Source organism: Euleptes europaea, chromosome 16 (genome assembly GCF_029931775.1).
Source record: "Euleptes europaea isolate rEulEur1 chromosome 16, rEulEur1.hap1, whole genome shotgun sequence".
In the NCBI taxonomy this organism is placed as follows: domain Eukaryota; kingdom Metazoa; phylum Chordata; class Lepidosauria; order Squamata; family Sphaerodactylidae; genus Euleptes; species Euleptes europaea.
Window position 1 is genome coordinate 56,416,866 of NC_079327.1, and position 15,787 is coordinate 56,432,652.

General features: G+C 41.4%; 1 protein-coding gene across 1 annotated transcript in view; it reads right to left on the bottom strand.

Annotated features, from left to right (window-relative positions):
* The window catches only part of RPGR (retinitis pigmentosa GTPase regulator), a 51,519-nt gene that overhangs the window by 18,956 nt on the left and 16,776 nt on the right, over nt 1–15,787 (bottom strand). Inside the window, exon 14 of the mRNA XM_056861815.1 lies at nt 14,742–14,807. Within this exon, the coding sequence (XP_056717793.1) occupies nt 14,742–14,807 (66 nt within the window). The remainder of the gene's footprint in view (nt 1–14,741; nt 14,808–15,787) is intronic.

The following is a 15,787-nucleotide window of genomic DNA, read 5'->3' on the forward strand; positions in this document are numbered from 1 at the left end:
ACTTCACACAAGACTAAAGCTATCAAATTACCTTCTGGTGTGCAGCTCCTGGAAAGCCGAGATCTTCCCTTTACAGCCACAGCATACATCTTAAACTGATCCATTATGAAACTAAACAAGACTACTTCAAAAACAATGGGCATTAAAAAAAAAACCAACCCTCACAATAACCTTCCTCCCATTTTGTTCATTGTTCCCTGGGGTCTCCACGTTCCCCATGGAACCTTGTCAATGAAATCTCGCCCAACTGGCTTGTCCAGTCTTCCGTTTTGCCAGGACACACCAAGGCGGTTCTCCTCTCCTGTGTTGTTCTGAATATTTGGGTGGCATAGGAACTTCTCAGATGAAAGAAAGCTTCGTTTAAGATAGCTATCTTGGCTGTTAATGCTTTTGAGAGGATGGGAATAGCCATCAGGAATGAGTGTCACCCATTAAAGCTAGTCCTGTTCTTGCTGACTGTAGAGATATACTGTCTCGACCACACATGAACATCATGCATATGAATCTACCTCTCAAGGTACCACCCCCAAAGTATGTCATGTATCAAGGGGGAAAGGGCAGCAAAGCTGTGACAAAGGAGGTCCAGGATATTGTTTAAAATGGTGCAAAAATATGACAAGGGAAAAAAAAGATTTAAAAAGCCTTTAAAAAAGTATGACTAAAGTTTATCCCTCGTGGTGGATATACCTGGCATTTGGCAACATTTCGTCTTGCCTTTTAAATATTCGGGGATTGAAGGATCAAGGACACGAAGGGGCCTTCAAAAGAGGGCCATAAGCTGGAACGTGCAATGTTATCAGTTCTTCAGTGGTGCTTTCAGATGTAACGATTGCTTTGATTCTAAAGAGGCTAAGATACAGAGAAGAGACACACAACTGCAAGACAGAGCTACATGTGCAAATGTTTGCAGCCTCATTATTCTACCGCCCAAACTTGCCTCTTTGGCAGTAGAAAACATCAAGCAAATCTGAGCAAGTAGTTCTTAGATCTCACCAGAACATTTTATATAGTGGTCTGTTTTATATGAAACATGGCTTATGGGAAGCCCATTTTCCTTTGGTACCCCCAAAGTTCAAGACAGATTTTTTTAAAAAAATCAGATTCTCGAGCAAGGAAAATCCAAATTCCGTGAAATCTTGCAAGCTAAATAAAACTGTACAGTGAGATTTAGAAAAGAGGCCATGGGGACAAAGGGGACTGTGAAAATGAAGGGACTGGGAAGTGTGGAAAGGAAGGAGTGTATCATTGTGGCCGATGCTCTCGATGCATGCCAGAGACTGGTTCTAGCCTCTGCACTCTGCTGTGCCCTAATATTTATGTTTCTCAGACCATTATTGTAAAGGAACTGTGCTTTCAGATGCAGAATTTTACAACAGTTTCTGTGTACATTCTGCCATCCCCAAATCAGATAATCTACAGGTGTCTTGTACTCACATTAACACACATAAGCTACTTTATACTGAATCAAACCATTGGTCCATCAAGGTCATCAGGGTCTCAGGTAGAGGTCTTTCACGTCACGGACTGCTTGGTCCTTTTTTTGTAACATTTGGAAATGCCAGGGATTGAACCTGGGACCTTGTGTAGGCAAAACAGGGGCTCTTCCACTGAGCCACAGCCCCTTCCCTCATCAAGCACATAGTGGAATATGCTTGTAATTCTCGTTGCATAGTAAAAGCATGTTTCTATTATAGTGAGGCAGAGGAACTGAAGAATCCTTTAAAATATTTAGTAAAATTGAATGCTTTGTTTTAGATTATTTGAAGGAGGAGTTCATAAAACAGACACTTGGCTGGTAAAACCAATTCCAAATATTTCAGAGAATATCACTTTATCATTTTATTAGGAGAATGCATCATCATTCAAAAACAAGTAAGCAGGAATACATACATTGCTTAAGCTTCCTGGCAATTAAAAAACTATATTTTGTGCTGGTGAGCTCATGGGGTGAAGTTTTAGTACAAGACCTAATGTGGCATAGAAGGGGAAACAACCAATGGCACTGGGATCCCCCACATGTCAGGGATCCATTGTTATCATCACCTAACTGTTTTAAGGAACTTTTTCTGGAGGCAGTGAGAAAGCAGTGAGTCAATAAGATGCTTCCATTACTGTTATATTTGTTCTGAGTTTAATTAGGAATCAGCCAGACAAAAACAATGTACTCAATGTACTTTTAAAATCTTACATATCTGCCAATGAATAACCACATGCTATATTAATAAAAACAGAAGTTCCATTTATTTGTAAAACTTTTCTTAGTTTGCAGTTCTGAAGGAGATGCGAAAGAATGCTGCTGAACATACCCCCATTGCCCACCTGTGTTTTTTTCTGAGAGTTGCCTCTTTAGAACCCCCAAAGTACAATTCTAACTTACTTCAAAGGACAGTTTGGTTGGTTATGTGGGGAGAGGGGGGAGCCTCTGCCAGAAAAGTCTCAGCAGCATTCCTTGTTTCCACATGTATGCCCCGTCACTCCGGATCCCAGCAGTTCTCTCAATTTAAGTCTTTAGCAGACTCAGTGATCTCCCCTCTTAACCCTGTCACCATACATTTCCACAAGCCAATTTCTTATTTAAAAATAAATAAAACAAAAATTGTAGCAACTTGCCTTTCCACCAAACAATAGATCCTCGATGGGTTAAAATAATTTACGAGAGTACATTAAAATACTATACAAACTATATAAAACCACAATAAAATTACAGCAGCACAACATCTTGTTAAGAAGATAATCATCCTACACCATGAGAAAGTCTTAAGAGCCTCATGAATTATATTCCAGAACACCACAGCCAACAGTTGCACAGACAATAGTTAACTGGGAAAAAGTAGATACACAAAGGCCATTCAAATATCTTCAGCACATGACAAAAGACCAACAAAGCAGTTCTTGTGGGAGGGAGTTCCATAATCACAGCGCTGCGAACAAGAAGGCCCTGGATCTCTATAGTGGCCATACACTGAACTCCAAACACGAAGATCACACAGAAAAGAACCTTCAATGACAACAACAAAACCCAGGCAGGCCTACGTGGCCTGCAGTCCCAGATCATTTAGGGCCGGAGTCCCCAACCGTTTTGAGCCTGTGGCCACCTGTGGAATACTGACGTATGGTGGGGATGCAACTGCAAAACAGCTGCCATGGGAGGCGGAGCCACTCTCTCTCTCTCTCTCTCTCTCTCTCTCTCACACACACACACACACAGAGGAAGCCCAAGCGTAGGGAGAAAAGAGGATTATTTTTAAAAAATACACTGGGAAAGAGTGAAAGAATGAAACCAACGCTTTGGTGGCCGCTGCCACCAAAGTAATGTCCTTTTAATCTGCACAGCCAGTCAGATCTGCAATGGCCAATCAGAAACCTTGCTAGGTAGAAGACCTACCCACTTTGTAAAAATACTTAGTGGGCACCAGGAAAAGTGTTGGTGGGCACCATGACACCCAGTAACCACCAGTACTTTGAATGGGACCTGAAAACAAATAGGCAGCCAGTGTAATGTGAACAAAATAGGAGTAATAAGTTCCTGTAAGTTTGCCTCCATCAACTATCCATCAGCCACAGTTTCCAAATTGTGACTGTATTACATAATGTATATTAAGGTAGTCTAAACTGTATGTCACTAGGGCAAAGAGTAACCATAGCCAAATCGCTCCTTTCCAGGAACAGCTGACACAGCAAAGGAATCTAGTTAAAGGCATTCATCGCTACAGCCACTAACTGGGCACCCAGGAGCAGCCTCACCTTGCAAAACTAGGCTTTTTAAGGGGAGTGCAATCTCCATTCTACGAAGGCACAACACACCCCAGGTCAGGTCATTATTCTAACGTGGAATACACCTCCTTGTGTCTGGATTCCGTTTCAGCTTGTTCAACCCCATCCAGTCTGTCACTGATTCCAAATACCAGTTCAAGATTTCCATTGCCTCCCCAAGATTAAGAAGCAAAGAGAGAAAGAAAGCCGGGCATCATCCGTATACTGATGACAGCAAAGCACAAATTCTTTGGATGACCTTTCCTGAGCAGCTTCAAATAGACATTAAAATGAAACAGGACAGAACAGAGCCTTACAGCATTGCTGTAAACCAAAGGCCACAAAGACAGAGAACCACCTTCTGAGACCAATTCCCAGGGAGGACGAGTCAGCACCATCCAGGCAGGAAGTCTCGAAGGATACGATGATTGAACAAAACTGACTGATCCAGAAGAATTAAGAGAGATGCATTGCCCATGTTCATTCTTTTTAGTAAGTATATTAAATATAAATAGTATATTTGGTAATATTAACTATTTTAACTTTCCTCATTCTCATACTGCCGCTTGTCAACCCTCTGCCAATATTAATAGAGGCCCCTCTAGGTATCAACCAACAAAGACAAAAACAAAGAATCCAGACTTAAGAGAACCGGGGGCGGGGGGAGGAATCTGAGCCAGATCTCAGAATGAATAAGATAAAGTGGAGACAGGGATGTAGTTTCATTTCTAAGAATTGAGGATTATTCCTATCCAAAGCAATCAAAGGAAGGTAACATACAGTGTAATCTTAAGTACAATTTCCTGACAGTAAGCCCCATTAAACTGACCAAAGTAGAATTCAAAGTAAACCTACCTAGAAGTGTTCTCAACATTTCTTCAGATACATTTAGGATATTGCTGTTTTTATACATGGCATATGTCTGGGCCATTAGATCCGTCAACTAGTATTGGCATTTCACACCTGTCTTTTACACTGTGTGAATCAGGGGCCAGTTCACAAGTTCCTTTTTAACATGGAGAACACAAGCTCATAGGCTGGATCCAGACTACATTTTCCATCAGCAGAACTTTCCTGCCTTCCCAATGCTGCTCCTGGACCTAGGAGATAGAGGATCCCGAGGAAGGATGGGAGGGAGGTCTGCTTGCAGGAAGGGGAAATTGGTGGAAACTGACAGTTCAGTTTGGATACAACTCATGTCTTTAACGTTAGCCAAACCAGACTTAGAAATGCCATAAATCATGTCCACATCAAGAATCATTATTCCATAGTTCAACCCACATTTCAAAGATTTTTCAAGGCACAGTACATTGTGAGATGGATAGGGACTGCAGCATTTGTAAACACTGCAAAAGTCAATCTATGGTGATGTCATGATGTTTTTTTTTAAAAGCTGTGTATACTGGGGCTATGCATAGTCAAAACAAGGACATTAAGCCTCTACCCTGATCATAGTTTGACACAGAATTTATCATCCAATGCAGCAATGTGCATTTAACTAATATTTGGTTAAAAATAAATATATTTAGTCCTTGTGACTGGAAACAGAAGCTTTTTAAAGTTAAAGAAGCAGGCTTCCTTTGTAAGCATGAGCCCAGGATGGGCTCCAAATAGTCAAGGGGTGACTTTTCCCCCCTTCACAGTTCTCGTCTCATCAGTGGTAACTATGGGCTGAGTGAGAAGTATGAGTCCTAGTCTTGTGTCTCCTATATTACTACATTAGTTTGCAAGTGAGTCTTACTTCACAAATTATGAAGTGACATGTACATTTTTGTCTTGTCATGAGCCCTGTTTCTGTGGCCATATATTAATATTATCTTAATGCATATGTAAAGATTTATAAAATCCTGTAGTTCTTCCTATGCAGGATATAGTACTCCAATGACAGTCCTAGTCCAGAATGGCTGTTTCCATAACATTACTGGGGTCAAGAGCAGGCGGTTTTCCACAAAGATGGGGGAAAAATCAATGTCCTGTCTCTCTGTTTAAACACAGTTCAGAAATAAAACTTGGTCAAAACAGGGATGAAACAAAAAATGTACAAATGCATCTATACATCTGCAACATATCAAAAACAAAGAACAAATGCAACAGAAGGGTAGTTTTTTTTAAGTTGCACTGTATTTTAAATGTTTGCTTCATCATATTCATAGAAGACATATTGAATATATTACATTGACTGAAGTATTTAGTGAGTATGGGTATATTTGGAAAATGGAAGCCATATCATTAACACTATTGTGTGAAATAAATTGGAGTAAGATGTTTCGTCCTTTGAGCAATCCCTTTTTACCTCTGTTATCTACTGACAGAGAAAAATTTCGTTTCAACCGAAGGGGTTCAAAGGAGACAAATAATATAGAAATTCCTTCTTAGAAGCTTAGGTTTTTATTTTGATTGATCATGATCAAGATAAACTATCTCTGCATGAGTTCAAGTTGCTGAAAGCAAAACTCACATCTTATTGTAAGCAAAATTACATCACTACAGAAAAGTAAGCCTTATCCAATTATTGATTAACAACACTGCACCAAATGAAAACCAATCAAACAATGTTGTTCACTTCCTCTTTCAAGATCCTTAAGACAATTTCTGAAAACTTTCCGAGAATCCCACTGAGTTGTTTGTCCCACACTAAACTGTTTTTCTGGGGTAAATAATTGCAACCAAAGAGTTAATACTGCTGACAAGCCTATTTTAACCTTTTACCTAAGTAGGGTATGGGTTAAAGAATATTATTTTCCTTACTCAACAACTAATTTGATACTTCCGATTCCCGTGCAAAATGAGTGCCTGTATGCAAATGAGCATTTAGGCGTAACTTGATTATAATTTTCACTGTATCTTCAAAGCGGCCATTAAATAATAAACTATGGTTAGAGTAACAGCTTTATTTTTACAAGACAGCAGATAGATTAAATGATATTCAAACAGGAAAGTGTGAAATCAATGGCGTTATAAAAGAAGATCTTTTAGAAGAATATAAATCACAATTGAATAAAAAATGGGTAAGTGTTTCTGTCTTTGCCTTTCCACATGGGCAGATTCTATGTTCAACTGGACTATCTAAGAACCTGCCAAATAATTCATTGAGGGCTAAGGGATTATGTCTGGCCAAGATGAAAAGTCTTTGAAAGGTTGGAATGGTTAAGAATTCTAGGTAATCTGGAAGCGCTGGAAAAGATGGGGTGCTCACTCCCCAGAAAGAAGGTGTGCATTTCCTTTTGGCATCACCACATAGTTCAAGATGGTCCCTTTGTTCTAAATCTGTAAGTATCTTATTCATTACTAAAGGGAGGTCTGAGGGAAAATTTGGATAGGAAATCTGTAAACTTGAAAGCCTTTCATCTACTATCTTTGTCCAAGAAGGTAGGAAAAAAATCTGAATTTCACCACAGCTTTCCATGCTAACAGGGAGATAGAGCCAAGACCAGCCTCTAAATATTAGTTAGAGTTTGAAATACAATTAGGCGCTTGAAAGATGGCCTGTAAGTTATTTTATTGCAAATATTTAATTTTAGAGGAAAGTGAAGGAAACCAAATAGGGGCGCCATAAAGCAGAAAAGATCTAATTTTTGCCTTATAGACTTCCAGAGCTAATGGAATAGATTGCCCTCATGAATGATAAATGAATCTCATAATTGCAACTAAATATACTTTAGTAGACTCAAGAAGACAAAAATAATGAGATTTCCACTTATTGGAAGAGGCAAAGTAAAACCCTAAGTAGTTGAAGTTCAACACGTGCTCAATCCTATGCCTATCCAGAACGCAGTGATTTACTGTCATAATGGATATTTCTGAAAACACATGATTTTCAATTCAGCATAATTAATACTGAGCAGATTGTCATGACAATGCAAGGCAAAGCTTGCAGAAGATGTCTTAATCCCACCATCAAGCAGGAAAGAAGGACTGCGTCATCTGAATAAAGTAAAATTGGTATTGAATGAGCAGCCAAACCAGGAATGTGAAAATGGCTGGCTTGCAATTTATTAGGTAAATAGATCAGGGGCCAGAATACATCCCTGTATTACTCCTTTTGTAACCAGGACCAGATTTGAGAAATAACCAGTTAAGTGACATCTTACTATCAAGGAAGTTGAGGTGTGCAATGGAACAATCGGCTGTAGTAATTGTTTGGGAATTCCCAACTGATAAACAGCCCATTCCTGAAGCAACGGTGTGCGGAGTCGGTGGGGACGAGGCACAGCAGGGCCTCCTCCTAAGCCGATTCGCGCATGCCGTAAACCCCCCCCAAAGCTGTGTCGCGGCTTTTTTTTTTTTTTTTTTTTACCGGGGCTAAAAGCCCCACTGAAAACAGTGAGGCTGCGCCTGCTCAAAAGCAAGCAGGTGCAGAACTGCTGTCCCGGCGCTGGCATATCCGGCCAAACCGGGATAGGTTCCCCTGGAACACCCCCCCCCCCGCGCCGGTGCTGCCTCTCTACACCGTGGCCGGCGCCACGGAGAGGCCGCGCCAGCAGAGGGGGGAGGTGCGGCCCCACAGTGCTTTGCCACCGTCGGGCCTGGCCTCACCACCAGCATAAATGCGTGTATTACGTGACCTTGCCGCCTCCTATGGACTTTCAGCCCATTTTTCAGGAATGGGCTGTTTATTCCAAAGCCTTGTGAGGGAATTGTTATCAAAGGCTGCTTTAAGATCCATAAAAGCAGTAAACAATTTCCCCTCAGGATATGATGTATCTGTTAACAGGAAAGGAGAGCACATATGCATGATGTAATGTAGATGAACCTTTTTTTTCAAGCCAATTTGTTCTGAACCTGGTACTGACAGGTTGTAACTCCAACTATGTAGTTTCAATTGTAGATGGGCTGCTTTCCTGGTATTGATAACAAGCTGGTCAATAGCAGGCCGGAACAACAAATGTTTCTCGCCATTATATTGGAACAGCAAATGCTTCTCACCACTTTCCAGGAATTTTACCAGTTAAGCCTATCATAGTAAATAAATGTTGTAAAGTTGGAGCCTACCACTCACAGTATGTTTGAAAAAGTTTGCTTCTTATAGATATTTATAGATACTTAAAAGTACATGCCTAGCACGTAACTTGCAACAACATAGGCAAACTAGAATTAATACAAAGATGGATATTATCACAAAAATTGAAAAGGCAATTCCTGTTAGAGCCCTCTTAACTGAAAATTGTTTGTGTGCCTTTGATATCTGCTGTAATGCATGCATTTGCATTTCAATCACTTTGGCACAGTCATTTATGTCCCGGGAGGGCCCCCCGCCTCCATCTCCTGGGCCTGTTCCCGGCCCCCACACTCACCGGCAGCCCATCAGGGGCGGCTCCAACGGATCTCTTTCTCTCTCCAGCGGCCCAAGGAGCCAGAAGACACCAAGAGAGCCCTACCACTGCAGCTGCCGACGAAGCAGCGTGCCCCTGCTTCACTGCAGCCGCGGGTGGAGCAACGCACCACCGCCCCGATGCAAACGGGACGCCGCCCGTAGCGGCTCTCCCCGCTCCCCAGCTGACGCAGAGCCGGGCTAGGGAGGGGAATAGATGCGCCAGCTTGTCCGACATTTCGTGGCTGGGAGGAGGCTTCTCCCAGCCGTCCTTTTATGGACTTCCGGGGGGAGGGCTAGGGGAGGAGTCTGGGAGGGCCTTCTCTGGCCTGGAGGGTATATAAGGCCAGAGAGGTCCAGCAGCCGGGGAGGATAGAAGCCAGAGGCTGCCTGCAAGGTGTGTCCTGCGGCAACCTGGCGACGTCCGAGGGAGAGTCGAACTCTGACTCCCCCTCGGACTGGTCTGAGGTGGAAGAGACTGTCAGCCCCAACGTCCTCCCGGGCAGAGACCCCTCCCACTGCCGGTGCTAAGCCCCCTCCTGATAATTTATATAAACACAACATTCCATCTTGCCGTATAATAGGCTATATCCAGCCAACTGCCAATGCAACAGGTGCAGATTTCTTTGTACTCTCCTTCCCTACCACTGTTATTTGACTCCACAAAGATGATATCTGAATTTGTGGTATCTGCATGGGCAAAAAGCTATGCAGGTTGGGGGATTGCAGTAAGGTAGAGGAATTGGGCCTGATTCCCTCCTAACACACATTGCAGCTCCTCACTGTTTGGTGGAGTCGAAAAAGCTGCAAATAAGAGCCACCCTGATTACAAGCCAAAGGCACGTTTCTCTCTCTCTCTCTCTGGGAAAAGCAGCAGAAAGGGCAACCAACCACAACTGCTTTTGAAACTCAGAAAAGCCTTACCTTAAAATAAAACTCAAAGTTGGCTGCAAGCCTCATGCTGTTTAGCTCATAAAGGCACACTGCAACAATTTTTTGCTATAAAAGGCACTCCTCAAGATGAAAAACACCCACACTATTACTAAGTACTTAACAATACACTAAAACCACTTTGATGACCATACAGACAAATAAGACTGAAACTGTACTAGACTATGTGAAGACATGAGGAGTGGGGACGGGCTTGCAAATCACATCCCTTGGATTTAAGCTGGAGAACATGGTATGCATCTCTTGATGGCAAATTTGTACCATTGCAGGAATGCCTAAAATGTGCTTTCGAAAGCTGTACTTTTAAGTAACCCCTTGAAATCTTTACTGTAGCTATGTGTTGTGTTTTTTTTAACTAAAAATTTAGATATAAAAATATAAAATATAAATATTGACATAGAATAGTTTCTTGAACAAAACACCCATTTCAGATAACCATCCTTTTGTGCTACTTCAGTGTCAAATAATGAGGTAAAACAGTATTCCAAAACTGTTGGGAATGTTGTAGTCCATTAACAACATGCTGTTTTGACATCACACTCTGTTTAGAACGTTTGATTTTATGAGGTGTTGGCTCTTTTTCACTTCTTTTCTTTTCTTGGTATTTATGACTTTCGGTTTTCCTTCCTACTTTCCCCCCTTCTGCATACTCATTTTCTTCTTCTTCCCTTTGGTCTTTCTCCCCCTCCTCCTCCTCCTCTTCCCCCTCCCTCTCCTCTTCTTCCTCCTCTGCCTCCCCCTCCTCCTCTTCATCCCTCTTTTCTACTTCCCCCTCCTCTTCTACTTCCCCCTCCTCCTCTGCTTCTCCCTCCTCCTCTTCTTCCCCCTCCTCTTCCTCTTCTTCCTCCTCCTCTTCCTCCTCTTCCCCCTCCTCCTCTTTCTCCTCCTCTTCCTCCCCCTCCTCTTCATCATTGTGTTCTTCTTCCACTTCTGCTTTGTCAGTCTTGTCTTCATCTTCCTCTTCTTCCTCCACCTCTTCTTCATCTTCCCCTTCTTCTTCCTCTCCCTCTTCATCATAATCTCCCTCCCCCTCCTCTTCTTCCATAATTTCCGTTTCTTCTCCTTCCTCCTCCACTTCCCTTTCAGTTTCTTCCCCTTCTTCCTCTCCCCTTTTCTCCTCCTCCTCTTCCTCTCCTTCTCCTTCATCATCTCCGTCCTCCCTCCACTCATTACTCTTGTCCCCCTCTTCTTTCCCTTCTTCGTCACTCTTGCTCTCCTCATCTTTCTCTTCAACCCATCTATTCTTCTCTTGTTCTTCCTCAGCTGCTTCCAGAAATTCACTCTCTTCTGTGTTTTCAGTTTTGTCTTCCTTTTGTCTCTCATCTCCAAAAAAATGTACCTCTTCCTCTTGTACCTCATTTCCCATGTCACTTCTCTCAGTCCTTATTATTTGAAAGTTCCCTTTCATCTGCTCCTTCAATCCATGCTCACTTTTAACTTCATATTGCAATTCATCTTTTTCACCTTCATCATTTTTATCAATGGCTATTACGGCATCTTCTTTATTTTCTTTACCAATCTCATTTTCACTTTCCTTGTCTCCAGATTCTACTTCACTATCAACTTTATCTTTTCCAGTCTCTTCCTTATTTTCTATATTTTCTCCTTCTACTTGGGCATCCTTATCTGATGCATCAGATATGTTTGTCTCATCTTCACTCTGGCCTTTCATACTGATGACTTCAAGACTCTTCCTCGCTTTACAGGCATGTTGCTCTTCCTTCCATTTTATATTTCTGTTTTCTACATTCATTTCTCTCTTCCTCATTTTGTTATAGTTGTACTGGTTCAACTGAAGAACATAGTTTGCTGAGCTGTTATTTGTTTCCTCACTTGAAGAAGATGACAAAGTTACTGCTATTTGTTTCATAAACTTTTCCTTGTTTTTGAATTCTCTGTGTTCTTCACTGCTTTCTTTAACTTGTACATGTATCTTCTCATCTTTGTCACATTTTACTACTATAGCCTCTTTATTTTTCTGAAAATCCACAGGTAACTGCCCCGACTTGTCAACAGTATCTCTTGTTGGCATTACTTGTTGATATTGACTAGATTTTTTATCCACTTTTTTCCTTTTTCCTAGTTTAAATTTATCTTTAATAGTCTGCTGAGTGTCAGACTTCAGTCCACTAACATTAACAGCCTGTTCTGATTTATTTTTAGCATTTTTCTTACCAGCCTGAATTCTCCCTACAAAAGCATCATAACACCTCTTTTCTTCTTTTCTAAATAAACTTGAATGTATAGGTTCCACCTGGGGAGATGCATCACCTGATTGCAAACATTCCTGAACTTGGGTAAGATCAGACTCTTTCAACTCTACACTTTCATAGATGTTCAGTTTCACATTTTTATTTTTCTTCTATTCCATATGAGACGCAAAAAAGGAAAAAGAAAGGAGAACATTAAGAATAAAATGAGAGCAAATGGAAAGAAAGTAAACAAATCACAGTGTGAAACAGCAAGATGGACATAGCTTTCAGTGTTGCATTGTAGATTAAATGTAGACTGTTTGAAGGAAATGTAAAATAATAGACTTTCTTTGCCATATTAAATATATCCAGTTTTGAATACGTACATTAACATCCAGTAATTCCCACCATATAATATATATTTAACATTTCCATTCCTTTTTAACATATTGCATATCTAATATGAACAGAGAGCTTTTGCCCATACATTCCAGTGAAGGAAACAGTTCAGTGTGCACATTCCTTTGCCAGACATTTCCCTCTTCACTGAAGCACATGGTAAAGCCCTTGCAATCAGTAGAAGATAATGATAATAAAATTAGCATTCATGGCAAATAAATAATTTTCCTTGTTAGCTAACAGTGTGTTTCTGAGCTTTCGGTGTGTGGGGGGGACAGTGGGGAGGAGGCGCTGCGGCGCCTCCTCAGCAGCTCCCCACCAGCCGAAAGCTCGAAAAAAAGCCTTTTTGCGGCTTTTTTCTTTTAAAATGGGGCTTTTCACCCCATTGAGACTAGCGAGGCTGTGCCTGCTAAAAAGCAGGCTCTTCTCCCCACCGGTGTACCTGGGGCGAAAGGGGACAGGAAGCCGCCTACAGGCGGCCCTGCCCCCAGAACACCCCAGGAATGCCCCCCGGAATGCCAGTGCAGGCCTTTACACTGGTGGGATGCCGGCAGAAGGCTCTGTCGGCATCCCGGGATGGCGCTGCCATGGTAGCGCCGGAACACCAGTGTCTGGGCCTCCCCACCGGCGTGGGCAGCCTAACGCCGGCGCAGCCCCTTCCTGGCCTCCTGAGGACTTTCATCCTCAGAAGTCAGGAATGCACTGTAATAATCTCATCCCTTTTAAAATGTTCAAATATTTAAAACTTTGCATAAATTTAATTGAATTGTGTCCAAAAATATTTACTCTTAGTCCCACTGATTTCATAGTAGCAGACTTAAAGTACACGCATGGCTCTGACATTAATACTCAATGAAAGCTTGATAAAAAGATGACCTTCCTGTATCAGACCAAAGGCCCACCAAATCTGACATCCACAGATTGCAAAAGCATGGCATGAAGGCAAGATCATTCCCACAAGCAGTGCTCCTCTGAACACGGAGTGCCACTTAGACATGGCTAGTACTTGTTGATCATGTGATTTTCCAAGCAAATGATGCTGACAGCATTTCCCTCTCGAGCTTTATAACTGTATAATGCACAGGACCATTTATTTATAAGGAATCTCCTGTTTTGTCCTATTTTTACTTTATTATAGAAAACAGGGAAGAATTTCACATTAGACCAGAATGCACAAAGAGATATCCCTGCACGTCTTTAGAGCACAAGCCATTTTTGTTATTGCTGCAGCAATTCAGGGTGGTATATTACCAAATACTATTTTACAGAATCATTACTGTAATATCTAACACAAGAAAACTGTGTTTGTGTGTTAAGTGCCGTCAAGTCGCTTCCGACTCATGGCGACCCTATGAATGAAAGTCATCCAAAATGTCCTATCTTTGACAGCCCTGCTCAGATCCTGCAAATTGAAGGCCGTGGCTTCCTTCATTGAGTCAATCCATCTCTTGTTGGGTCTTCCTCTTTTCCTGCTGCCCTCAACTTTTCCTAGCATGACTGTCTTTTCCAGAAAACTAGAGTCACTAAAATGAAATGAATCATTAGAAAATACTAGCTCGGTTGAATAACATTATAGTTAACTGTCTCAATTTTAATTTATTTTTTTCAGTACAAGGTGGCATTTTGGGGAAAAAAGCTACTGTAACATTTTCTCCAGTAAGAAATACAAAGGTGACTTTTGTGCATGTGTGTGGAAATGCCATAAGCAGAGTGCTTGAATCGAAAACCCAGAGAGGAATAGATAGGGTTGCCAGCTGGTTGGTACTTCGAAGAACTAGTGGGCATGGGTGGGCATTGTTGTGCTGATATCACTTAAGAGTTTGCCCCCAAAATGCTATCACATCATGTTAAATTCAGCAGAGGCTCTATGGTTTACCATAGCATTTCTGCTGAATCATAGACCATAATGATGTCATTTCAGGGTTTATCCCGGAAGCAACATCATACCATTGACACAACATAGCATATAGTTGGGTTTTTTTAATGGGACAGGTATTATTGAAAACATGATTAGAATCCAGCTGTTTATAAAACTGTAGCTAGTGAATTGGTTAACGTACAGATTACTTCAAGTCAATGTTTTTAGCTATAGAAAACACACAATCCCTTTCCAAAAATATGTAAATTGATAGTACCTTTTGTTTTTGAACTGGTGTTAACTGTAATGACCTGTCGCTGGAATCCAGTTTCATCACATGGGTCTGAAAGAGGTTTCAATAAGTGTGGTCAACAAACCAATTAGATAACAAATAACATTTGATTTACTTTTATGTGAAAGCAAACCTAAGCAGGTCTACTCAGAATCCTACTCAGGTGTATTTAACGGGGTTTACTCCCAGGAAAGTGACTTTAGGATTGCACTGTGTATCTGCTTTTTTACTAGAAGATCTCAGAATGCTTCAGAATTATTTAGGCTCAAATCACCAGAGAACTATTTTACATGAATCCAAAAATTAAACTGAATATTTTTCAAATCACCTAAATACTATATCAAGAGATCCCTAGTTTAGTAATATGTGGTGGTAGAAAGTGCTGTTCGGAAGTGCCCTGCCTCCGCGTGGGCACCCAATGGAGAGAGAACTGGGACTGGCCCAAGGTCACCCAATAGGCTTCATGTGGATGAGTGGGGAATCAAACCCACTCCAGATTAGAGTCCATCGCTCTTAACCCCTACATCACACTTGCTCCCAACATTTAGAGATATTAGGATATGGAAATAATTATGTGCTCAACATATTTGAGTTGGAGAGAAAAATCAGGATGCTGATTTAAATGTATTTAAATGGCTGTGAAGAAACAAATTTATGAATTCCTGACCACATATTATTCCTGACCACATGTGAGTATTCTTTTGGAGCATCTGTATTTGTGATCATCACAAGATACAACCCCCCCACACACACACAGCAAACACTATTTTTGTAATGTAATCTTGAATATATTCAAGAGCAAATTGTTAAGCCTTTTGATGAACACTGTCTACTCTCCTCAACTAGAATTTGTTTGCCACTGCTCACAGATAAGAAAGCACAATATAAGGTACTGATGTTTTCAGAAATAGAAGTTCTACAGTCTTTCTTCCACCATGGGAAAGTTATCTGGGGGCGATGCCCCCCCCCCCACGTGCCACTGCTGTACACTTTCTGGGCTCCCTTCCTCTGGTAACTCTGGGCAGCACACG